At 29.9% G+C, this 27,910-nt stretch overlaps 2 protein-coding genes across 3 annotated transcripts; one reads left to right on the forward strand and one right to left on the reverse strand.

Moving 5' to 3' along the window:
* Positions 1 to 497: 497 nt before the first annotated feature.
* On the reverse strand, positions 498 to 27,415 carry LOC108568854. 2 transcript variants are annotated; one of them, XM_017930195.1, is made up of 10 exons: positions 27,220 to 27,415; positions 6,394 to 6,567; positions 6,072 to 6,311; positions 5,898 to 6,011; positions 5,234 to 5,345; positions 4,439 to 4,698; positions 2,635 to 2,676; positions 2,149 to 2,398; positions 1,794 to 2,093; positions 498 to 1,397 (listed from the first exon to the last, which is right to left on the reverse strand). In XM_017930195.1, the coding sequence occupies exons 2-10, from the start codon at positions 6,563 to 6,565 to the stop codon at positions 1,097 to 1,099; spliced, it is 1,791 nt and encodes a 596-aa protein (XP_017785684.1). In that variant the 5' UTR covers positions 6,566 to 6,567; positions 27,220 to 27,415; the 3' UTR covers positions 498 to 1,096. The 2 variants fall into 2 exon arrangements, with proteins under 2 accessions (XP_017785684.1, XP_017785685.1); XM_017930196.1 differs by lacking the exon at positions 2,635 to 2,676 and having other exon boundaries at positions 499 to 1,397; positions 27,220 to 27,413.
* Positions 2,683 to 4,452, forward strand: LOC108568855 (protein SHQ1 homolog). Its single transcript, XM_017930197.1, has one exon. It carries the CDS (start codon positions 3,095 to 3,097, stop codon positions 4,409 to 4,411), a length of 1,317 nt encoding a protein of 438 aa, XP_017785686.1. The 5' UTR covers positions 2,683 to 3,094; the 3' UTR covers positions 4,412 to 4,452.
* Positions 27,416 to 27,910: the final 495 nt, after the last annotated feature.

The raw sequence follows: 27,910 nt of genomic DNA on the forward strand, positions 1-27,910 counted from the left end.
CCGACTACATCTGTCCGAATCTTGCCACTCGATTCTGGCCAAATGCAGTTTTGCAATTTCTGATTTTCTGATAAACCCAGCCCCTCAAACCACGGCTGTCTACTAATTGTCTTGATGAAACCATAGTACGAGACTCCCTTGTATGAGCTTTCCTCCTCAAATCTACTATTTTTAATTAAATCATTGAAAAAAATTGAAACATTTTTGAAAATATATTTCCGCTATCTCTTGGTTACGATTGAGCAGTTTGTGGCTTCATCAGTTTTGGTACGTTTACAATTTAAAGTAAACTTTTATATTTTTAGCATATAAAAGCTGTAGTTTTTATATTTTCTAATAAGTTCTGTTAATGTTTTGGATAATGTGAAATCAAACGATTCATTTTATTTATTCGATTCTTTATTCTGTTCCCTATATACAAATAATAAATATATATTTATCCACTGGAAATAAATTAATAACAAAAAATATATACTATAAGTGTATCATAATAAAATAACATGCATATTATTTAGAGCAGACTTCTTTTTTAAACGAAATTAACAAACGCGAGAAATGAGAAGAAACTTTACAGCTAAATTACTTATGGCAAGTACAAAACTAAAATGCATGCAAACTGATTTTAAGTATATTTATGATTGGATATAATCAGTCAACGAAAGAAAGTAAAACATTATTGGATATAACGTAAAAATAATATAAACATATGATAATTATAGCCCGTTTTGAAAAGAATCGTTGCGCCATTTATTTGTGTCATTATATTCTCTATCTATATATTTATATATTTATTTTGATTTAAATATTTATTGTTCCTCGACTTCTTTGTACTGCTAAGTGGAGAGACCAGGAGAGAATCCGCATCTTACACCTAAATAGAATGTATGTCTTCTTTCAGACGGTGCGCGCTCGCGGCGCCTTCTTCGTAGAGGAATCACAATGTAAAAGGTAACTTCAAAATTTCCAACATATCTTATTATCCTAAATCGCAAATTAATTCGATTTTTTTCTCTAAAAACGTCGTTACCTCGATTTAATGAATAAGAACGCGTGTGCTATTACGACGAAATCTGTTAAATTGTTAGGATATTTAGTTTTAGACGTTGGTGGGCGCTTCCATTCCGCAGATAATGGCTTTCATGACGCTGGCGGCAGCCAAAGAAGCGTACGGCTGCCACTCTTTGCGTCTAGTACCGTCCTTGTAGTCGGAGATGCCTCTGATGCATACGAAACTGTCCTTGCAGTTACCCAAAATCGACTCAATTACTGCGTCATATTCACAGTCGAAGGCTAAAGCTCCGAATTGCGTGGCGAATTGCTGCCTAAGTTGGTCAGCTTTGACAACCTGCCTTCCTGAAGCCACTGGAGATAAATGAATCCTGGGACAACCATCCAATCTATAAAAAGAAACATTAAGTTAGTTTAATGATCTCAAATTTTCATGGCAATCCAACAGTTAAATCTGTACTTAGAGAGACATTGACATCACTATTCATATTCTGTTCTGAAATGTTCTTTATTATGTTTATTCAATAGACACAAAAGCTTTTCAATCAGAAACACTAAAAGAAGTTAGTTCAATATTTTCTTGTAACGTCATTTTGATAAATTTCTTGATGATACTGATTGCTATTATACACGGAAAAACTGATTTTAAAGTAAAATCAATGATGCAAATGAAATATGCATTGTGATATAACAAAAATCTTTCATTATCCTGTAAACTACGCCTGTATTAAAGACCTGGGTGAAATATTCTGTTCATATTTTGTGTTATGTTATGTTTAACTCGCCTTCTATTGTCTCTTTCCTGCGGAACTGGATGAGTAACTTCGATCAAGTCACCATCTCCGATTGACATGTATAGTTTGTCGGTGTCGGTATTGGGCAACTTGAAGTCCTGTTCGTGCAATGAGTTCAAGCCATCCCTCAAGTAATTCAACCACGGCGGCGAAACGGAATTATCCAAGTTGGAAGCCTTCAGCTCTCTGGCAATGCCCTGCAGGTTCAGGTTTTTGGGGCTGTAAGATTTCACCTCAAAATCGAAACCCTTGTCGCTTTTAATTGCGTTATCGCAGTACACGTAAACAGCCCTTAAAACAAATCGATAAATTAAAAGTTTCAAAACATCATAAATCGAATCATTACTTGTCTTTGGTTGGATGCGAAACAACAACGTCGCCCAATCGCACGTGCTTGTTGTAATCGGTGTAATGAGGAACGCCTCCGGCCACGCCCACCAGGAAGACGTAATCGACTTTTTGGAAGGTGCCCAGAAGACGAGTGGTGGTGTTTCCTGCTGCGGTCATTGCCTCTCTGGTATGACCTACAGAAGGTAACTTGGTGCAGACGATCCTGTGAGCTCCGATGTTTCCAAGAGTATACACATTGGATTCCCCTGTAACAGCACACATGATCTGTTAGTAATTGGTTAAAGATTGAGGATTATTTACGATTGTTGTTAATAAGACGATTACACAGAAGCGACACATATATGTGTGTGTTGGTTTTGATGTGTTGATACATTTTGCTGTAAGAGAAGTACGAAGTATATACAAAGGTGAGTCGGTGCAGTGATTACAGGTATGCTCTATTTCCCAGTCTATAAAAACCTTCCAAGCTGTTGTTTCTTACCAAATCTCGCCCTGGAATAACCGCCAATAGGACTCGCTGGACCTAATCAATAATCAATAGCATTTCAATTAAAAAAATATAGCGGACAACGATATACAAGCGATGTACTAGATACGAAACTACACAATTTTAGCTGCATTTATATGTAACAGCAGCTATATCGCCTAGATAAGCACAAAGAAATACATATATAAATTAATTGAAGTAAATTTCTTCAAAGTTGTAGTTAAAATTTGAGTCTACATAAACAAGTTGTGAATACATATCTTCAATATTTTTTGATATTTCAATTCAGAATTATTCTCAAAAAATTTATCAAGAAACGATAAAATAATTTAAATTTCAAATTCATGTGTACATAAAGTAGTCTATACTAACCCAACAACGATCACATCTGACAACTAAAACATAACCTCGAATATTAAAGAACGTGTGTAGCTGTGTACAGCGAAGAATCATCATGTTAACGCCGAGATTCGAATTGACTCAAACAGAGAAAACCCTTTCCATACAAGTCAGAGCTCCCTATTGCAGTTTGGGAGACCTGGATGTGAGTGTCGAAGAAAATGTATTTATATTTGTGTGCAAACCATACTATCTGAGGCTGCACCTCCCTGGCAAAATCGAAGAAAATGATAACTCCCACAGTAAATTCGATGCTGATCTGGGAGTGTTCACATTCACATATGAGAAAGTCACACCGGGTGAGCAATTTGAGGACTTAGAATTCATAACGAAGTTCTTGTGTCCAAAAATTGAGGTGCAAGAAGGCAACAGGAAGATTGAGATTTTAACTTCGGAGGACTGCAATGATGATGCAGTTGTGGTGGAATCTGAGGAAAAGTATGGGTTTGCGCAAAGAGGCGGTTATAATTTCGCCGGTGTGAGTTCAGAATTTTACGATATCTTCAAAGTGGATCCGCACGAAGTGAAACTGGAGGATCGGAGAGGTGTGCGTTTGAAGCAGGAAGCCGAAGACTTCGATTTAGATCATTGCGTTGCGGATTTGATCGATTGCGAGGAAATTAAGGAGATAACCCAAGCAAAATCACCGTACGATGATTTGGATGCTAAATCTGTAAAATTCACCGTTGAAGAATTGGATTTCCTAAAGGATTTGATTAACATTGAGTATAATTTGAGCGAGAATCAAACGAATTACTGTTACACTTCGCTGGTGGAGATTCTGTTTGCGTATTGCTACGACTTTAGGACGACGTTCTTCGAGAAGACTTGCGAGTCAGGTTGGACAATCGCAAAGTTGAGCGCCAGTTTTAGCTATTTCGAAGGATTCAAGAGCGTGAAAGAAGCAGTGATTTGCGGGTACAGACGATCGCTGATATATCCGCTTTACCGAAATATGGATTTGAGCCACAAGGTCTTTGAAGACCTCAAAAAGGTTCTGAGTCTTGGAGAAAAGTTTATACTGAAACTCTTGATGGAGATGTATAAAGTCTTCGTTGGAGGTGATAGCAGTAGATACGTCCTCAACAACCTGTTCGTTAAAGATTACGTGAATTACATCATGAAATGGGATAAGGCTGCTTGGGCTAAAGTCGTAGAAGAAGTCAACGCGATGACGGTGAGCGCTGAAGATCTGAATCTCGAGTTGCCATCAATGTCGGATTGTAATTTAACCTCGATGATGAGCGGTATGACCATTAAAGAAAACGTGTTGGATTCTGACGACGATGAAGACGAATCGTCAAGTGATAGTAGTAGCTGCAGTTGTAGCAGTAGTAGTTCGGAAGAATCCTCCGATGATAGTTCGGACTAATAGTTAAAAAATAATTGAAGAACTTACCGACTGTGGTGTATCTAACGAAAGTTTCCTTGTTTTCGATCATAGCGTCTACGGCTAACTTTTCGCAGTATTGTGCAGTGATGATGGCTATCGTCGGTTGCTTGGAGCTTGCCATCGTAGGCATCTGTTTTACCACGGTGATCTGCGTGTCTTGGGACTGTTGCCTGGTGAACGCGCCATGGTCCATAGCCTTTACCAAACCTCTGCTCTGTAACTCGGCCAAGTGGTGTGCTACCTCTTCCTCATCCCAATTATTATCTCTGTAAAGAATCACCAATAATGTATTATATTTTTTACCAATAAAACAATTACAAAAATAACTCATTGTTTGCTTCAAAATTATACCTTTAAAATGATCAATATACAGAATAATATATAAGCTGACCATTATCTAAAATTACAAAGGTAATCATCATTTTTCAACAAACCATTTTATACTGGTTCTATTGATTTAGACTTAGTGCAGGTACAGACTTTACATAATTTATTCCTCAAGAAAACCATTATTTATCATTGCAAACTTAATAAATACTAAAAATATTTATGTAACAAAAGTTCATCATTATTTCTTCAACATTTTTGAAATCTGGTCTCACAAAACCTAAACATTCTAGTTGTTAAAATAAGAATGTAAAAAAAAATTGATATTAATTCACTATCATATTCAAATTTCATGTTCATAAAGTAAGTCTAAATTATTATTTTTAAATCCAAGTATGTTTTATGCTCCTAAATTTGATTGAATTTACTTATTAAGTGGTATATAACATTGGGTAAAGAGAAGTATATACTTACTTGGCCATATCGTGAGTGGTGATCGGATTGGGGTAAGAGGATTCAATGAGTTCCAAAACTTTCTCAATCGATAGGACGACGACATTGTCCAATGAATTTTCGTCCGCGGAAACTGAAATCAGAACGTTTCTGTGCTAAATTCGAAATGACGAAAGTATCGTAAACCACATGAAAAACACAACAAATAGTAAGAAAAACGATGAACAATAAATTAATTACGAAAATTAAAACAGAAAAAAAAAGGTGTGACGAAATTAGGACAAGAATTAATGCATACACACACACACATACAGCCACACACGATTAATGAGAGGTGAAAATGAATGAATTACGTATTTTGTTCAAAGTTACTCTACTCTCTAGGTTAGTGCTTTCAAACTAATTAATTGAGATGATTTGTGCGCTTCCGCTTTGCCATTGGGGGATTTGGAATGGTCGGGTGTATTAGTATTATTATCAATGATGTTGAATTAGTTCGGTTATTAGTGAAGAGAGCAAGTCTAACCCAAACCTGGAGAGCTTAAAGAAGGGCTTAGTTGTACATGAAGGTAGCCTCGTCGAGCTACAAGAGATTCGAAGGTCAAGAAAAAAAGAAAAATAATAATACAATATAACAGTGTAAATAGATGTGTGTTTGGAGAAGAAGGAACGATTTTCGACTTACGAGGTCTTGTCACTGAAGCCTCCTCGAGCTGCTTAAGCTCTACCTCAAGTTTCCTGATCGTCTTGTACTCGTTTTGCATCAGCTTGATGATTTTCTTGATGAAACCCACGTAATCTGAGGAAATTCAAGTTCAATTTAGAGTCGGTGTAAAAAGAGGATGTAGCAAAAAAGAACCTCGCGGGAATTCCTGCGGGGTGACTAATTCCTTGAAGAAGTCTTGAGCTACAGCAGCCTGCTCCGTGTCGCCGTGTCCGTGTCCATTGGTCGTTCCGTTCATAGCCGATCCATTGGTCATGTGAGCCTTGAACCAGAATCGCAAAGTGCGAGATTCCTGCGTGTGTTTTCCCGTTTGGCCGCTGACCAAGAACACGCGAAACTCCAAGCACAATTGTGGAGGCGTCAGATCCGCGCTTTCTGCAAATATCATCAATGAAGACATTGAAAAGCTGCTGCATAATCAACAATGCTTCTGTTTAATAAAAGCAAAAACAATTACCAGAAGCGTTCTCTTTGTTGATGACGATTCCGGTGTGCTCTCCACCTGCCACGTGCATCTTATCATCCTGCTTCTTCACAGCTCTCCTCTCCACGATCAAAGTTGTGGAATTCGCCGACTTGCATTTTGGAGTCATCACCACCTGCTCGTTCTGCTCCATCGTTTCGGTCATCTCTGCAAATCCAATAAAAAAAACATCAATCAAAAACATAAGATTTAGTCATTTCTACAAATCCAATTGGAAATGTCAAGTTAATTATTAAATTTAAAAGCAGAATGAGCACCAATTAATCTCGACCTTCCGCCGGAACTACTCCTTCTTTCGTTCCGTGACGCAATTACATTCGCGGACGGCGACGTCACTGGATGGAATCATTATAAATAACGGATGACGCAACGGAATCGTCCGTTCTCAATGTCAACGAATGTACTTAGAAGTTGCGCGCAATCGGTTCTTTCTATTTTTTTCTACCATTTTAGGAGCGCGAAGTAAAAGTAAATTTGCGGCTACCGCAGCTCATTCGAATGGCGCAGAACTCATTTATTCTAGAAATATCGTATTCGAACCGTTGCATAATCGTGCTCGTTTGTTCGCAATATTCGAGCCATTGTTAAGGATAGAACAATCCGAATTTACTGTACCAAGACGATTGATACAATCGCAAATCGAATGGTGTTTTCGAGTTTTATTAGATGTTGCTCACATCGTTAGTCACAGTTCTATTCAAGAATTGCATTCACGTCGCAGTATCTTCACGTCAAATCTTAAAATAAAAACTAATTAAAAAATGTTTTGATTAAGACACTTTTCATTATACAAAAATAAGTAACATTTCCATTGTGAAAGTTAATTATTATAAAATGTATCAGAAATATTCTAATAAACTTAACTTATTTATAAAATGCATTCGTCATTAAGTATTCACGTCAATATGTGAATTCATTGGAAAAATCTATAAAAATCGAACATAACAATTAAATTATCTCATAAATATGTGAATTCGTTCTAGAATATTATATAAATTAAGACAAGTCACTTTTCCAACAACTATTACAAAATGTAACAAAAATATTACTTCATATTTTAATTAACGTAAATTTTATTTATAAAAAGAATTGCAATTGCAAAGGAATTAAAATATCGTGATTTCAATTTTTTTTAAATAAATTTAGTTTCTTACAATATCAATTGTGTTATATTACAGATTCAATGAACTTGTAATTGTTTGTTAATTTCACTCAAAATTTGACCTAATAATAAAAAAATAGTTAAAAATAATAAATTAATATATAAAATATTCAAAAAGTTGTATCAAAGAATAGAAATAATTTAAAATATGAAATTGGAATGTAGATAGAAATTTACAATAAATTTTATAGAGAAAATATTTCATAAATTAAATCGTAATACATTGTTTTCATGCAAAATTGAATAAATCAAATTGTTATAGTTCAATGTCATGGAAACCTTTCGTTATATAACATCTGAATCATGTTCATTTGTTATCGTCGGTTTGTTTGTGTGTGAATTTGGAAATCGACTTTACATGCGAATAGCATTGAAAGCAATCAAATATGTGTACAGAAACAATCGAAATGGCAAGGTACAATTAACGTGATTACGAAACGACTCCCAAATATGTTTCACGTTGAACCATGTGAATGTACTTGATTGTGAAAATCAAAGAGTAAATTATCATTTAATTATCGTTGTTGACCACGTCATGCGTTCTAATTGGAACGAATATGATTCATAAATGATATAAATATACTACAAAGTAAAGCAGTTATAAAACTGATAATTTTTCATAACTTTACATTTACCTTTTTAATTGTTCAGAGAATAATTGATATATTGGAATAAATGCATGATTTTCACAACTTTCACAATATATTAACACAAACGTCAGTATCTTTGATGTAACGCAGAAGTAATGCAGATGTCACGCAGATTCTATAGTGACAACTTTGACAAGTAATATTTTTAATATTTTAACACAAAAATCAGTTCCTTTGATGTAATAGTCACGAAAATTATATAGTGACAACTTTGACAAGTAATTTTATTAATATTTTAACACAAACGCAATTACCTTTGATATAATAATCATGCAGATTCAATAGTGACAACTTTAACAAGAAATTTTATTAACAATTTAACACAAATGTCAATACCTGTGATATATTAGTCACGCAGATTATATACTGACAACTTTGAGAAGTATTTTTTTTAATATTTTAATACAAAAATCAGTATCTTTGATATAATACTCATGCAAATTCTATAGTGACAAATTAGACAATTAATTTTCTTAAAATTTTAACATAAAAATCAGTATCTTTGATAAAATAGTCGCTCAAATTCTATAGTGACAACTTTGACAAGTAATTTTATTAATATTTTAACAAACGTCATTACCTTTGATATGATAATCACGCAGATTCTATAGTGACAACTTTAACAAGTAATTTTATTATCATTTTAACACAAACGTCAGTACCTGTGATATAATAGTCACGCAGATTCTAAGGTGACTACTTTGACAAGCAATTTTATTAAAATTTTAACACAAACGTCAGTACATTTGATGTAATACTCACGTTAATTCTATAGTGACAACTTTAACAAGTAATTTTATTAATGTTTTAACACAAACGTCAGTACCTTTGATATAATAGTCACGCAGATTATATACTAACAACTTTGTCAAGTAATTTTATTAATGTTTTTACACAAACGCCAGTAACATTGATTTAATAATCATGAAGATTCTATAGTGAAGAATAGTACTCTTCACAAGTTACTTGACAAATATAGAGTAGTATGATCACCTTAACATAAATATTCCATTATCAACTATTAAATAATCAAAGAATTACATAAAAATGCATGAAATTAAGTCTATTTGCAAGAGCATTTTGATATAATCTGTGAACTTTATAAAATATTAAAGAATATAATTCTAAATGTTATTTTTTTTCAATATGATTATTTTTCTTACATTTATAAATTTTGAAAGAAAAAAAACAACAAAAATTAACTTATTAATTAAATTAAACTATCGTTAATTGTTTTAAGAACGTAAAATTGAAAAGCTTCCATTAATTAAAAAAATCCATACAAATAATTCGCTTCTTGATCAAACATTTAATATTTTATTCATATTTAATTCATAAATTATCACTTACATAGATAATTTAACCTTTCGAGTTAAAACAATACACAGATATAAAAAAAAACATTTCCTTACGTTTATTTTTTTATAAACTACTATTTCAAGGACAGTTTTGTTTTCCAAAACTGTATTCATATACGATCAAATGTATTCAAATTAATTCTCCAGTTATTTTTTTTATAATTCCACTTTTGCTTCATTTAATATGAATATCAAACCACACATAAATCAATATCCATTTTCGTTTTTCTGTATTATATTATTATACGCATATTATGCTTTCATCCTTGCAGCTGCTTTTTTAATATTTATAACGAGTATGTGACGTACACATTTGGTGCACATAAATATCAACTTTGTTTATAAAATACTAGTACGCGTCGGTTTTGTAAGTAATTCCTTATAGGAGTGAAAAAGAAAAGCAGGCTACGCGCGTATTTCCACGATGTGCATAATAGGAAACAGGAATCTTTATTTTTTTTCTCATAAAAAAATAAATATTTCGTTGTTGCGTAACGAAAAGAAAACTGTTTTTTTGCTTTCGATTTTTATAAGCGAAAGAGAAAACTACAGAACTGCAGTTTTTGTCGACGTTATTAAAAAATGTTTCAATCTTTTCAAAACGTTTTATTATTTATGTAAGTGTAATTATTTAAGTAACTTAGTTTTTATTAGCAGAAAACTCTAAAATTTTCGTTCATTATTTATGTATACAAATATTATTACAAAAATCTGTTCATTTACTTTGTTTTAGAATAACTCGAATAGTGCGACTAATCGGACGAAACCGGACTAATTGAGGATTTAAATTCGCATAAACATAAACAGTACAAAAAGACCATGGACTGTATAGAAAAAAAAACTATAATTTAACTATAAAAAAATGTTGAATACTATTTATTTAGAATTTGTTTTGAATTTTTGAAATCGTTTTATAGAAAATCCGCACTGATCGAAGCCGCACTATTTCTTTATGTATCATAAAGCCATATTAGAGAGGAAGTCTAAATATAATTCTTCTGAGAAAACTAGTAAATAAATTTCGTTCACGTTAAATCCTTTAAAATGTTTCAAACAATAAATTATTTATGTATGAAAACATTACTATAAAGAATATACTTTGTTGTGTTCTTTCATTTGAGATTATTTACGAGACCATAAAATACATTTTTTTGTAATGAAGGCTGAATGGTGTTCTTTTCGTTCGTGAAATTTCCAATAGGAATTTGTATGGGAGGGGGTAAAAAAAACAAAACGAAGATATTTAACGCTCTGAATCATTGGGTCTAGGAAATCGTAAGTCGTGTTTGCTTCAGATGCAATGACCTGCCTCACGACCGTCCAAACGTAATCTCCATTTCTTGTACACAACGATGATTCATTTCTGCTTCTCACTATATTAGGTTTTTGGTATATTCCCAGTTCGGAATAACTCGTTTCAGCTTTTAACATGTTTTTTACAGCAACTGAAAAATCTTACATATTTCTAGAAAATTTAAATAAAATGAAGATTATGTCCAATTTACACCTTCTTATATAACCTAATGTAGAAATATAGATTTTTATGAACATTTTTTTTAATTTCGTCTTCATTTTCTTCGTAGCAAACAAAAACTCTAAATTTTCCACTAAAAAACCATCACCTTCTGCGTTCAATAAATTTATAACATTATATTCATCGATATTTTTGGAAATCAACTTTTTTGTTCTATAACAACTTCTGTCTATTTTATGAAATTGCGAACTTCGTTATCAGAGGTAACGTTAACCGATATATGACTCTACTATGAGATTTTTGATGTTCCTTTTAGATATGAAGACGTCTTTAGTGTTTTCACAATTATAGCAATTACATTTTTGGATATGTTAAATAATAAGACTAAGTACATTTCCTTGTAGTACATCAACCTTTTGAAGCAAGATCTTTCGAAAATATTTATTTATACTTTGATAATATTAGTATGGTAATAAGGACATAATTAGATAATTAGTATTTAGTGAATGCAATTTTATAAATATTTATATAATTATAAATAATGTTATGAGTAATTGAGAAAACCGTTAAATCCTAAATGGGTTTTGACAAAAAAAAACCGTGATGATTTACTCAGTGTCTTTCTCTTTCCATCTTAACTCGTGTTAAGTGTTTAATTTAAATAGGCATTAAATCACTTCAAGCATTCTCCAGTGTAACGAGCGTCAGACCATCCCTTTAAATTGGACACTTATTAGAAATAGTCTGAGTCACGTTTATATAAATATACACGGAAAACGTTCTCCTCACATGGCATTCAACGTGAAATTGTAAACATGTGCATTTGAAGGCATAGCTCTTATTTTGATTTTGATACAGAAATATCTCGCATAGTCCGGGTTTCGTCAATATTCCGCAATGTTTGAAACCGGATTAATCGAGGAACTAAATACATTTATTTATGCAATTTTGTTTTATTTTGCTCAATTAAAATGTATTTTATTTTAAAAATTTCAAACCGAACTATAGCGAATTCATACTATTTGAAGCTGCACTATGCGAGGTATTGTTTTAAGTTGAAAAATTCAAACCGAACTATAGCGAATCCGTGCTGAATCCAGCCGCAGTATGCGATGTATTGTTGTATGTTGAAAATTTCTAACTGAACTATAGTGAATTCGCACTGATCGAAGCCGCACAATGCGAGGTATTGATGTATGTTGAAAATTTCAAACCGAACTATAGCGAATTCGTACTGATCGAAGCCGAATTATGCGAGTTACTGTTGTATGTTGAAAAAATCAAACCGAACTATAGTGAATTCGTACTGATCGAAGCAGCACTATGCGAGGTATTGTTGTATGTTGAAAATTTCGAACTATAACGAATCCGTACTATGCGAGGGATTGTTGTATGTTGAAAATTTTGAACTATAGCGAATCCGTACTGATCGTACGTTGTGTGAGATCCCTTTGATTATAAAACAATACGATCTGTTCTCATTTTTCAACGATTGTTGTGGTGACTCGTGCATCGATTACAATTAATCGAAGAACAATTCCGACAGGTTGAAGACGTGCGCACGTGGAGTAATTTTGTTTCATGACCTGCTTGCACAGTGCGCGAACAGGAAATTAAAAGGAAACGGAAATTTTGTTTTCGTTTCGATGAGCGTCGTAAACCTTCGACGTTCGTCAAACGCATACAATATATTTGTAATTAAATTTACAATTAAAAGTAATAATTAGAATACAAATTAATTATCATATGAACATTCAGATTCATTTGAAATACACATGATATGACTACAAAATATGTATTATTTTATATAAGAAAAATGTTTACTAAGTATAGTTATATATGAAACGCAAATTAACTTCAATGTGTCCATACAAATTAGAAAATTATTAGATTTATGCAAATACATTTAATTATCTTATGTATATTTATAACTTTTATTTGGAAATACTTAATTTGATCACAAATTGATTATTAGATTTAAATTTTAAAAAATTAAGACTTTTTTTTTTAATTTTCAATCATTTGATAAATTTAAAATTGGGATGATTCGTAAAAATTGATTTATTTTAATTAAAAATTTCACATACACATATTTTAAACATTTTCTTCTTAATTTTCAAAAACAAATTGTTTAAAAAGTTATGATAAAAGGAGATTTCTAATTATATTTAGTCAACTTTCAAACATTATTTTTAGAAAAACATTGGAATGTGTAGACTTATTTTGAAAGCTATTTAATTATATCTATTTATACGTTAGATTTGTCTTATTTATGTGAAGTCTACTTTTAGCTATTATTTATTGATGTCTATAATAAATCAAGAAACTGATAGTTTCATTTAATTGATGATTTTACGATTTTGTTCTTTTTAGTAAATCATAAAATTACAATATTAATAACCGTATTTATTCAAGAACATAAGCAAATTTATATTGAAAAATTTGATATTACAAAAAAACATTATATTTGGACAAAGTATTTTATCACTTTTAAATTATAATTTTCAGCAATATTTTGTATATTTCAGAATGATGTTTTTAATCAATTATTTCATTCTTTACTTTCATTGCACATAACACAACATTAACTATTCTTTTTCAAAAATTGCAAAACAAAAAGTTTCAACTACAAAAAAAAACTAATTTCTATAATTTCAACTAATGAACTTAGTACCCAATCTTCTTATCCCTATCCATGATAGGGAGAAATAACGTAAAAAAAATTGTACTACACTACATAAGTTTATACTCTCAAGAACAAAGAAAATACGTCATAGAAGCTAAAACTACGAGGAAAATATTTAATTTCTCAAAACTGAGTTAACTCGGGGTTAAGATTTTATTTATAATTGAAGTTTTCTTATAAACTTTATTAAATTTATTATAGTCAATTTAATATAATAGCACAAAAAAATATGATAAACAAATTTCTTATTGAGTATATATTTTAACATTGAAAAACGAACTATCTTTTTAAAAAAAAATATATAGATTTGAGAAAGTTTTCAATATAATTGGATTAAAAATTATTTTATTTTGTGTTAAATGTTTCAGACATGTGTATTTACCAAAAACAAATAGAAAGAAATGTACTTCAATTTTTATAATAAACCTTGCTTTTAATTTTGGAAAAATAATTTAAGATTTTACAACTATATTTTAGATTACTAATTATAGAGTGTTTTTCTATTTCAAATATCAAATGAATGTTTACAATCGAAACACGAATCAGGTCTCTCTATAAATATGCTATTTTGCATTCAGACAGTAAAATGGAAAGAGCAGCGATAGATTTCTGTATTTCCACAAACGTGTCGAGGTTTAACGCTGATTGCACCAGAGAAGCTTGCGTTTATCTGCATTTGTGCAGCTCGTAAGAACGTCCGCAAGTGCGTAAATAAATTTGGCGAGACATGTGTATCTGCTTTTTTTGCTACTCTTATCCTGTTTCTTTCCCCTTGGGACAAGTGTGGGAGGAGAAGGATCGGGAGCGGAAATGGAACGGAAAGATGCATTGCTGTGATTGAATGAAATTACCAGTTAACTAGAAGGGAAAAAAACGAAGCACTTGGGCGGAGGAGATGCGAGTTCAAGAGCAATAATTCTTTCAGAAAGATAAACACGAGAGCAAGAGGAGATGACGTCTGCTGCTGTTGCTGTAGTTGTTATTATGTAAGCTTAGATATTGTTTACGGTTATCCGAGCAAGGAGGGTCTTTTAAATATGATAATAAATACAGGATATTATGATTCTCATTTTTGGTTCAGTGAACTTCCCACGCACGATATGTTTACTGTGCCCTATGGAAATTCGTACCTGGCACTAGAAAATAACATGCAAAACTAATATAAAAGAGGATATAGATCAAACTTTTCCATTTATGTTTTCCATCCCAAATATTTAGACAAACCATTCCCAAAATTTTCCGCAGTAAAAAAGAACAAACATTGAGAAATCTAGATGATTTTAACGTTGTGGAATTGTGAACCTGGTACTATATAATAATTGTAGTTAATTAATATAAAAGAGATCATAGATTAAACTTTTCCATTGATGTTTTTCACCACAAATATTTAGACAAACCTTTTTCAAAATTTATTGCGGTAAAAGAGAACAAACATTGAGAAATCTAGTTTATTTTAAAGTTGTGGAATTGTGAATCTGGTACTATATAATAATTGCAGTTAGCATGCAAAACTAATATAAAAGAGAACTTAGATCAATCTTTTCCATTAACGTTTTCCACCCCAAATATTTAGACAAACCTTTCTCAAAATTTACAGCAATAAAAAAGAACAAACATTGAGAAATGTAGTTTATTTCAACGTTATGGAATAGTGAACTATATAATAATTGCAACTAACTAATATAAAAGAGAACATAGATCAAACTTTTCCATTGATGTCCTCCACCCGAAATATTTAGACAAACCTTTCTCAAAATTTATTGCAATAAACGTTGAGAAATCTAGTTTATTTCAACGTTGTGAGTTGCGATCAGCTATGTGATATAATAGAACAATGGACGCTAAATATCGAGTGTAAAAATAGCGTTCGAATCCGGAAATTGGATGAATCGACCGCAAAGAAAAAGGAGGAACGTGAAAGTTTCGAATCGTTCGCTCCCCGTATTATGTCATACATTTTTAGATTGCCATTTGACCGTCCAATGCAAACAATGAAGTTGTTTTTCGTAGTAGTAGCAGCAACAACGGAACTCTCGCATTTCTACGCAAACAAACTAAGAATAACTTCTTTTCTTTTTTTTAACGGTTTTATTCGGTAACTGGATTTATCGATGCCATCCGTTAATGCGACTATGCTTTTATACGTTTTTCACAAAAAAAAATTACTTTACAAATCAATGTCAATTTCATATAATTCTGTTTGATTGGTGTTCTCAGGAATGATTCGCTATTTTCCTTCATTTCCCACTTCAATAAAACGTAATTCAAATGAACATTACGAGTTTTTTATTGCGTAATTTCGATTATTGCTTTAAAAGCATGTATTTCCTATGTTATATGCTTTTAAAGCATTTAATTCGATACCTTTCTTTTATTTAATTGTCTTCCATTTCATCTATATTACCAATTTAAGCATTTAATATTGTTCAAACTTTAGAATGATCAAAATTACTTATGAGAATTATGTTTTTTTGTAATTATTATTCAAATTCCCATCTTAATTTCAATAATTCTTAATATAATTAAACAAAAATAAATAGCATAAAATTGAATGGACCGAAAATTCCAATTTGAGTGATAACTTTCTTTTTCTTGTCCTTGTTAAATCACCAATTTAAGCACGTTTTAATACCTCGCATAGTCCGGGTAATTGCCAATATACCAGACGAAACATAATTTTGTGTACTCATTTTTTACAATTTATTTTTATCTTGCTCGATAAAAATTTAGTTTGTTTTGAAATTTTATGAGTGAATCCGGACTGATCGAAGACTCAATAGTTCTGCGTATATATTTTTTTTTTGATTATTATTCAAATTCATATCAAAGTTCTAATATTGCATTAAGAATTAAACAAAAACAATTAGCGTGACTGAAGTTAATATATTTCTATAAAATTTGAAAATTTTGAAATTTTCATCCAGTTTAATTTAGTGATTTGATACGAATATTCCGTGCAAACATATTGTTGGAATATTATTCCTTCGATACGATACGAAATCTTATTTTGTTTAAAAAATGTTGTAACAACATGTTGTCCCAGGGATGGAATTCTGGACACAGTGGAATATTGTCTGGTGTTGTCGTTGTGGAGTCTCAGTTGATGGAATTAAATAATTCAATTGGTTTTACATAACTTTCGATTCCCACGGGAATCGGCCTAGGTAGTTTTTTTTATTATAAGACCGGGACAAAATTCTATGCATTTGCTTATATAAAAAAGATGATCGATTACGATTGTACGTGTAACGATCATTATGTGTTCATAATAAGGACTTGAATTTGGATTAAAGGTATGGGAGTATCGATGGGAATGTTTACGCTTGGTCCCCTTTGTTTATATTAAAGTGTATCGAACTGGAATCACGGTAAAGATTCCTTTATACTTATGTTTATGTTTATATAATAATGCGACTAAGAGACGCCGTGGATGTCTCTAGTTCATTAATACACTATATAATAACAATTATAATAATAATGGTTGGACACAACAAAGTATTCATTAAGAAAAGTAATGTTGTTATTGAAAAGTACAATGTTCATCAAATTCAATATAATAATTCAAAATAACAAATAAAATCGTTTTACACAAATTTGCAATGAAAAAAAAAGGTTTTTTGAAGCTTATAATATTCTTTCAATTACAATTATATAATTATATGTCTATAAAAATTGTAAATATTGCAACAAATAATGCCAGTAAAAAGTTAATTCATGTATTACCAAAAAACACGTAGTACATATAGTTACTAATTCTCAAACTGAACTTTTTAAACATATTATATAACATATAGATGAAAAACTTCGGCTTCGATCAGTCCGGATTCACTATAATTAGGTATGAAATTTTCAAAATTTGAATTGAGGAAAATGAAAATAAATTCTAAAAAAATAGTACGTAAAACAATATTTTTCCTGTATTAAGAAAGATTTTAGTCAACTTTATAATGACTTAATACAAATCTGCATCAATCAAAAGAATAGCATCAGTTTGATTTGCATCAGTCATCAATCAAATTAACTGTACAATCTTTAAACATAATAACAAATAAATACATAAAAAATAAGCTAAATTATGTATTTTTTTTCATTTCTTGAACTGAAATTAATTGTATATTTTATCACTTATATAATACAAATTATATCTTACATAAATGTAGTGTATTATGCGAAATTTGGAAATTTTTCAAACTGATTATAATTTTATATCCAAATTGACTTATGTACACCAATAATATAACATAAATCTGTAATCTATTATGAGAAATTCATAAAATAGTAAAAGTATTTAGTAATCAACTTTAATTAAGACGAGATGAAAATACACGTCAGGCTGAATACCAGCACAGCATAAACACTCATCTATTTCAGTAGGAGGCTCAGCTTTAATTACTATGCATAATATATACAGAGTTTCATCCAACTGTCCAGAAAAATCGTTAAAAACGTCGCCTTCATAACTCAAAAACGAAAAAAAAACATATCACAATGAACTTTAAAACGTCTCGGATTCTTTACTCGTGACGCAATCTGTCACCAAAACAGATCATTATAACTTTATTTGAATGATAGAATTTTAATACATTTAAACGAATCGAATTGTTGATGATTGTTTTAAAACAAATAATAGAAAGTGTAACAAAACTATTATAATTATTATTTTAATTCGCGCAGAGATCGTCTAAAAGAAACTAAATACGAGATTGGACATTGAATGAATACAAGGTGATTCTCATTGGAACAACCTTGACTACTAGAAATGTAGGTCTCGTGGACATAGCAAAAAACAATAATAATTTACTATGTTCTTGCTAGTAGGTGTTTTCGTTGCGTTTGTTTTTAGTATTCGAGTCGGGGAGACATCGAGACGGACGTTACGCATCTTTTTATTTAACGGGTCACAGGTCGAATTACCATCCGACCGATTGCTCATCCGCAACAGTTATCACAATCATTTACTTTTAACAACATTACAACGACATTGTAAATCTATATTTGCTGATGGAAATAAGTTTGTGTTATTCTGATTAGTAGCATTAACTTGATGTAAACGGTTTTGGATGAAGTTATTTTCAAAATTTCTTGTAATCATATTAAAATCACTTTGTAAATCAATACAGAAATACTTCGATTAACGTTACATTTAACAACAAAGCTTCGAAATAATAAAATTCGAAGTTTATTTTTTAAGTACTTTTGAAGTTTTCTTCTAATAACATTACAAAAACATTATAAATCAATTTTTGTTCTTGGAGTTAACTTTATATTATAACGTCTTTGTAAATAAATACACACATACCTTAGTTAACGTTACCTTTAATAACGAAGCTTCGAAATAATAAAATCCTAAATTTATTTTTTTTAAATACTTTTGAAGTTTTCTTTTAATAACATTACAAAGACATTATAAATCGATATTTGCTCTTGGAGTTAACTTTATATTATAACGACTTTGTTAATCAATACAGATACACCTCGATTAACGTTACCTTTAACAACGAAGCTTCGAAATAATAAAATCCAAAATTTATTTTTTTAAGTACTTTTTAACTTTTCTTTTAATAACATTACAAAGACATTATATATCAATATTTATTCTTGGAGTTAACTTTATATTAGAATCAATGCAGATATACCTCGGTTAACGTTACATTTAATAATGAAGCTTCGAAATAATAAAATTTGAAGTTTCTTTTTTAAATACTTTTGAACTATTCTTTTGATAACATTGCGAAGACATTATAATTTAAATAAATTTATATTAGTCGTTTTTTTTTGATAAAATTCTTTTTTACTAAATACCAATTTAAGTGACTTAACGTTCTTCAAATTTGTGCCACAAAAGTCATATAATACGGCCATGCTGGAAATGTTATTACGTATTAACGATGCTGTTGTGGGAAACATTTATGGGAGGTACACGAGCTCAATTTATGACTTAACCGCTGCATTATTTCGAGTCGGGGAAAGACCAAATTGTAATTGCCTACAAAAGCAATCTTAGAAACAACTACAAAATGTACGACAACTGAATTAGGACACAATATTACTTAATATTCATTCATTGAAGAATATTTCTGATAAAAAAACTCAATTATTAATATCATATAGAACAACAGTGGACAATACCGCATGTGGCTCTTAGTTGAGTCAAGTGCGGCTCCCATTAGAAACAAAATTTAATTTGTGTATCTACGTGTGGCTCTTTATAAAATATTTAAAAAAAAAACGAGTTGCGGCTCTATTTGATCTCATATGTGCCCTGATATAAAAATTGCCTTAAATTACTTATTACTTTTAAATAAAATTGAGCAAGAATTGTAAGTTGAATTAAATTGTAATTTAATTTGATTTATGACTATACAAATCAAAGTAACGAAATTCTTAGTTTATAACTTATGCATTTACTGAATTTTTTGAAAAATCTACATTGTTTAATAAAAAAAACTGATATTCTTTATATATTATGTACGTAATTAATTTAAATTACTTGAAATATTATAAAACTTGTATCAAAACACAATTATTGACCAAATATTTTTTCGAAAAACCGAAGTGAAAAATATTACTTTTATTAATACAAATAATTCCTCAATTATTTATACTCATTTTATATCAATAATGCCAACTTTTATATTCATTTAGTTAATATAATACGAATTTTGACTAATTGTCCCAAATTAGAGTAAATAAACATAATATAAACTAATCAATTATAACGTAACTAAAATAATTTATAATTGAAGAAATTACATAAAATTTTCCATATTTTCTGATAATTATTTGAAAATAACATATATCATTGCTTAATGTCTCTTACAAAAGTAAATTTTAAATGTGTGAATATAAGAAAATTAGTTGGAATTTTTACTAATTTTTGATAACCTTATGGTAATATTTCATTGATTTATCATTATTTTCTGCTTATCAACATAAAAGCATTACATAATATAGTTAAAATACTCGTCAAGTTGTCTTTAAGTAAAGTTGGTTAACTCAAAAATAAATTAATATTACAATCTAGTTTTAACTTAATTAACTATGTAAAAATATTGCTTACAAATGTTATAATATAATAAAATAATAAAAACAAGGAAAACTCTTTAATATTCTAAATTGTAAAACATAATTTGATTTACAAGCGCCTTTTGTTGATTGGAATTAATCATCATCGAGTTACTTATTAGCTCCTTCTTTCAAGAGTGCTATTAGTCAGGAGGAGAGGTGAACGCCCTCCGGATGTAATATCAACCAGGAAAGTATCATGCATGATTATCTGCAACTGCATCTGACGAAATTGGGTCGAGTCTATTGATTGAGTGAACGCCACATCGGATTTCACGCACAGACACACCAGGGACAAGAGGAAAATAAAATTGGAAAATAAATTTACAAAAAAAAAACTGTAAATTGTGTACAGGATAGAACAATTTCAGTATGTGGAGCGACACATCTAATTATTGTTATTAATTTATGGAGATGATAGTGGGACGAATTATGAACGTTCAGACGTGCGAGTGCGAGGCATTTGAATTATGTTTAATATCGGTTATTTCTGGAGAAAGCCTGGAAATAGTTTCAGCTCTATTTTGGGAAACTGCACGGAAGAAGAGAGGAGGAGAGAAAAAAATAAGCGCTCGGGCGAGTGGAGAAAACAATAAAAGACGAAAAATGCAACAGATGCTTGCGTCTGCCAAGTTTCTAAACATCGGAGAGAAAGAAACAGAATACATTCTTACATTTTTTCAAAAAAAAAAATTATCCTAAAAAACAATTTTCAGTTAAACGAATTAAAACTAATTAAATTTTGGTGTTTTCCGTACTTAAACATTGTTACACAATTGGTGATATAGAAAAGTATGATGGAATGAACAGCCGAGATTACATTCCTACATTTTTTCACACAAATATCCTGAAAAACAATTTTCAGTTAAACGAATATTTCTCAGATTGAAACTAATTAAAAATTTGTTGTTTTCCTTACTTAAACATTGTTACACAAATAGTGAGACAGAAAATATGATAGAATGAACAGCCGAGGAAACATTACAACATTTTTTCAAACAAATATCCTGAAAAACTATTTTCAGTTAAACGAATATAGTTGAGTTTAAAACTACTTAAATTTTGCTGTTTTCCGTACTTAAACATTGTTACACATCAGTGAGACAAAAAATATGATATAAAATACATTCCTACATTTTTTCAAACAAATATCCTGTAAAACAATTTTCAATTAAACGAATATAGCCGAGTTTAAAACTAATTAATTTTAGTTGTTTTGAGAAAAATATGATAGAATGAACAGTCGAGGAAACATTCCAACATTTATTCAAAAACATATTGTGAAAAACAATTTTCAGTTAAACGAATACACCAGAGTTCAATACTAATTAAAATGTGTTGTTTTCAAACTCCAACATTGTTACACAATTAAATTACTTTCATATTTGATTTCTACATTTTCCACCTGAATAATAGAAACACAAACTCCCTTGTATTTCCTTAAAAGTTTATTTTTTCCTTCCATTATAGAAAATAAACTATTAATTAAACTTATCAAAGTAAACTGTTTTTATAAATATCAATGTTAGTTTATTATCTGGGTGCTAATTAGTTAGTTTGTATTATCTATTTAATTCTGAGATTAAATTACTAATTTCAATTTGATAAGTACACAAAAGCTATTATACGTTTAGAAAACTATTATCATTAATGTTCATTAACATATCAATCACATGATACTCTATAACAGCGTTTCTCAACATTTTAGCGGCAAGACCCAACATTTGCACAAATTGCTAAGTAGTATTTCACCAGTTCCTTACTTTGACATAAGTTAAAGCATTTGGGTTGTTGAGTTGAGAAACAGTGTTCAATAGAAGAAGAAATATTTAAATAAGCTCAAAATTTGTTCAAAGTAAAAATTAACAAACTTTTTTCATTCAGATGAATTCATTTACACCAATTTGGAATAGAATTGTTTGTAAATTTTTCGAAAGAAGTATAATTTCTGAAAAGTTATAGAAGTTTAGAAATGCAAGATACTCCATCAAATTAAGATTTATATATTTATATCTGACATAGTTTTTATGTTAATAATGAATATGAACATGTTAATAGTACATTTTAAAATATGAAAAAAATCTACATTTTTTTTATTATTAATATAAATTTTGAAACCATTTTCCTGAAAATAGGACGAACAAATAAATATACAAAATAAAACAGAATTTTCACTATTTTGTTTTCTAAATATGCATAGTTTGTAAGAGATATTTACTATAATAAATAATTTATAACATTCCGAAATATTATTTTTATAAAAATTATAAACATTCTACATCTCATAGTAAAGTAATACAAGATTTAAACGTTCTCAATTTATATTTCCTTATAAGCAATTCGATATGAACATATTTTTTTGTTACTGACATTCTCTATATTTTATATCCATATAAGTCGTTTGATATCAACGCATTTTAAGTGGTTTTAGAGAAAAAAACTAATAGAAATGAACTGTATTTTTATATTGACTTTACTTTTTATATAATATATATGTTTCTTTGTATAATTCTTCGCAGCGATTTATTGGAACTGATTCGAGGAAGCATTGAACGTTCTAATCAATAATATCAGTAACTGTAATAGGAAATAACAGTTTATTTCAACCACGGTTGAATTTCTTCAAATATCTAGTAAATTACTCTTTTTGTTGTCTCAATGCTTCATTATAAATAATACCACTATAAACTATAATCACTTGTGAATGTTAAAGATTTTTTCCATGAACTATAAGAAAAATAATGCCATTAAACTCAAATATTTAATATATATAAAAACTCAAATCCTTCCAATAAGTTATATTTTGTAAAGCTAAAACTTGTATTTAGTTCAGTGACTTATTTCAATCATTACTTTTAACTTGCAATTTCCAACTTCATAATTATTTTTTTTATATAAGTTTATGTGTAAAATAATACCAAATAGAATTTGCACTTTCAATATTCATGAACTCACATTATATTGATAACTGTTTATTAGATTTTTTATGATTATTAGCTTTTCCCATTTACGTTCTATTTATAAACTGTGTGAGAAACGTATATATTTTTAATTCGATCGAGGTGTTTATGAATGTTTTATTTTCATTTTCGTAGCTGCAGTTGCTTTGATTCTAATTTTAGATCGTGAACATTCATACACTAGAATTAATAAAATGTGTAATTAATAAAATGTGTTCTCAACTTGAAAATGGAATCAAGTGATAAAATCATAAACTTTATAAAGTGTTTCAGAATTTTGTTTCGTCTGTAGTTTTTGGACGAAACATTTCATATTATTTTTTTCGCGCTACATTTTTGGTCCAGTTCTAAATTTAAAGCTAACGATCACGATGTTTGTAGGACTTCGAACGCATTTATTTATATTTTCTCATTCATGAAATGCGCGCTACGTTCATAATACTTTATTCATGAATACTATAAACTGCAAAGGCGGCCACGTAAACATTTCACAGTTCATCTGTTCTCTTCATTTTGTTTTTTTTTTGTAATTTAACTGTTATTTTCAGTAGTCTGTTTTCATTGACATAGTTTCGCTTAAACATCAACATTTTTTCCTGAATATAGTTCAAAATTTGTTTTTTTAATTAATTTTATTTTGCTGCAATTCGACAAAGTTTGTAAGTTGAAAAAAAAATAATGTCAAAAAGTAAAAATTATTAACTTCTCAATAGAAACTGATTATGTCAAATAAATAACATTTGGTACTTGTCTACAATTAATAAGAATTAAAGATTTATTAAGATGTATTCATAATAAGAAAAGTTTTAATACAAAAACTTTCTTTAGTTATTTTATTACGTAAAGTTGGTATTTTCCTTGTCACAAAATATAGATTGGCAATAAAAAATAATTGACATGACCTTGTCAACTAATCAAGTTGGCAATAAAGAAAATAATAATCTACTCCTTTTTTTATAGTAAATTCTAATAGTTGACCTGCGTCTACTCAATTTTTAAGGATGATTCATGGAACGGAATTAGTCCAGTTTCCATTGTTCCAGTTTCCATCATTCGTACAGGATTCTTTTGTGCTTCTTTCTTCCATAGCTGCGCTCACGCTGCTTTCTGTTGCGCGCTTTGAATGATCGTGAAACGTTTTCATCTCATGCAAAAAATTACACAATACATCTCTCTGTACAACTGATGATTATTTACGGTCGGTCACGAAGTTCACAGCTTAATTTTAGTTTTGGAATTTGTATTTGTTTTGAAGTCGTTTATCGTTGTTTATGCACATCAATTGAATGCAATTATTATCAGGATGTCAATTTCATTTCTATTTCAAGACCAGACAAGATTTATGTTCGAATTTTTATACTAACAAAGCGGTAATTTCGTTATGTTATTGAAGAGTTTCGAGCAAAAAAATGTTTTATTAAAGGTTGATAAAAAATAAACATTTGGATAAAACCACCTATTTTTATCCAAATGTTTATTTTGTGATAACTTTGTCTCTACATGATAACAACGTTCGTATCGCATCGTGAAAATTACACAAGTCTTCACTATGAAGTCAGTATATTTCATGAATTAATTATATAAAAAAATATAAATTCTTTAGTAGTTAGTAACATGATAAAAAAGTTAATTAAACGAGATATTTTCAATGATGACCGCATTTTTAAATGAAAATTGTTTCTGCGAAAAATAAGAACTATATTTAACTAACACGCATTTTGTTATTAACGTGTTTAATTTTATTATTAGACATTAAGTAAGTATTATAAATTTTGGTAATTTAGTAGTTAAATATGCATGGTATACCCCAAGGAAACATACTTTGACTTATACTACATCTTGTATTTCTTAAAATACCTAAAATCTAATTAATCTTATACTAAAAAGTGTTAAATTTCGAAAAAAAACTTTCAAATTTATAAAATTTGTAATATGTTCCCAATAGTATATTCAAATTGCAAAGAGAAGAATTAAGTCAATTTCATCAAATTGTACTTTCTTTCTATCAACTAAAAAAGAAAATGTATTTGGTAAACAAACCTCTATATTATATTACAAAAAAAATGCAATTGTCCTTGAAATTTGACAGTTCTTTAGACTTGACAGATTAATTTGTCAAATGACGTAAATGGATTGAAAAAGATAATTATAAATATCTTTTTTTATTAATGTCATAATTATAGATTTTTCGTAATTTGTGAAACAGTGTTTATAGAATACAAAATTAATTACATGTAATTGCATAATGATGATTATGTACTATACATTTCAATACAAAAATGTATTGAAAATAATGTAATTAAAGTAAACGCTGGTTAACCCATAGGTTGACAGATGACAGTTTACAATAGTTAAGCAATATTTCTGACAGGTATAAATTGGATGATACGTATAATTTAAGAGGTAAAGACAAAATAGTAAACAATTTGCTAGAGAAACTAATATTGTTGATTACTAATTCTCTACAAACTTCAACATCATATTACAAAAAAAAAATGTTATTCATTAAATGTGACAGATTTTTATACATTCAACCATGTTAAAAAACTGGTATAATTGGAAATAATTTATAAAATTCGAATTTAGGTCAATGATGAATTATTTACTATTTCAATATTTAATGATAAACTTTGCAACAGTTTTCATTAAAAACATATTAAAACAGTTATTAAATTCCATTTAGATTTAGTACTTCTAAATTCAGACTTTCAATTGGTTGTTGAGAATTTAATTTATATTTAGAGTGTAAGTGCATTAGATCACAATTTAAATGGATTATTGCCATATAATTAATTCAAACTAAGTTATAAAGCTACGATGCTTCTTAAATATGTTAAGTAATTTTAATAAGGAAGTCATAATTATGTCAACTCTGACACATCCGTGTGGTAAAGTGGGCGATCGATTTTTTGTCACACCTCTTCGATTTCATCTCGCAGATTTCTCTATAGAAACCGCGAATTATTAAAATGAGAATGAAATAATAGAAATTTAAAAATAATTTATAAGTCATAAAACATATTTTATTTTGCAAAAGCAACTGGTTCTGGTTATTCGGTTTTATCATCGAGGAAGTATCCGGCCTTTCCGGAATTTAATATTCACTACTTTATATAACACAACCTGACGCAATACCCATGAGATCACTGAAGAGCCCAGAGCCAATAAAGAATGCAAAGTCGAAGGATACATGAATACACGTGCTAATAAATAATGTAGACGGTGGCGCGAATAGCGAGCAGCAGCATGTATTGATAACACAACGGAAAATATGCTGATAACGAGCGAAATACAAAAATAAATATGAATAATACTGTTCAGAAAATTCGTATTGGGGGAAAAGTTTTTAAAAGGATTTGAATCGCTGCTATGGCAACACTAAGTTCGATCAGAAAACAATCCTGTGAGATGTACAGTTTATGGAAATCCTGAATGAAAACTTACTCGGATTCAGTTGTTTGTCGGATGTGAGGAAGCACTGTTCTTGCACGATGTGTTAAAGCACGAAAATTCGTTGATCCTGGGATCGTTGTTTTCTTATATTTCTGGTTAGATTTAGTGTTATTGGAAGAACGGATTGGGTCGTTGTTGCGTGTACACTATGCAGCTGCTCGAAGCCGACTGAAGTGCGCATCTGTCCAATGCGTCGTTCGCGAATTGTACCAGATCATAGTGGGGCGTAGCTAGGTCATGGGCGGATGCTCCATGACTATGAAGATGATGGTAATCCTAGATCTCAACACCAAATCCGAAGAATATGATGATACATCGCGACTACATTACTTAGTGAAAGTGATCCAATCAACAGCATCATCGACCAACAGGTTTTGGTGATGATCTGGATGGGCGTTGAACCCGCGACAAATCAAAACAATGAGTTCATAGGAAATCTTTACAAGTATGACAAGGATTTAAACAATAGCAAACTCAATCAATCAAATCAATCCTTTGAATGAGTAAATGATGATACAACTATGGCACAGATAGTTTATGTGGTTGTTTTTTTAATTTTCTCTTCTAGTTGGAAATGGGTACAATTTGTGTAAGGGAATATACGAAACGCGTGTAATGTTACTCTAACGGAAACGGATATTCACAGTTCTATGCACCTTTTGTTGCACGTTTTTTTTTGTGG

This window comes from Nicrophorus vespilloides, unplaced genomic scaffold (genome assembly GCF_001412225.1).
Source record: "Nicrophorus vespilloides isolate i.1.1-1 unplaced genomic scaffold, Nicve_v1.0, whole genome shotgun sequence".
NCBI lineage: Eukaryota > Metazoa > Arthropoda > Insecta > Coleoptera > Silphidae > Nicrophorus > Nicrophorus vespilloides.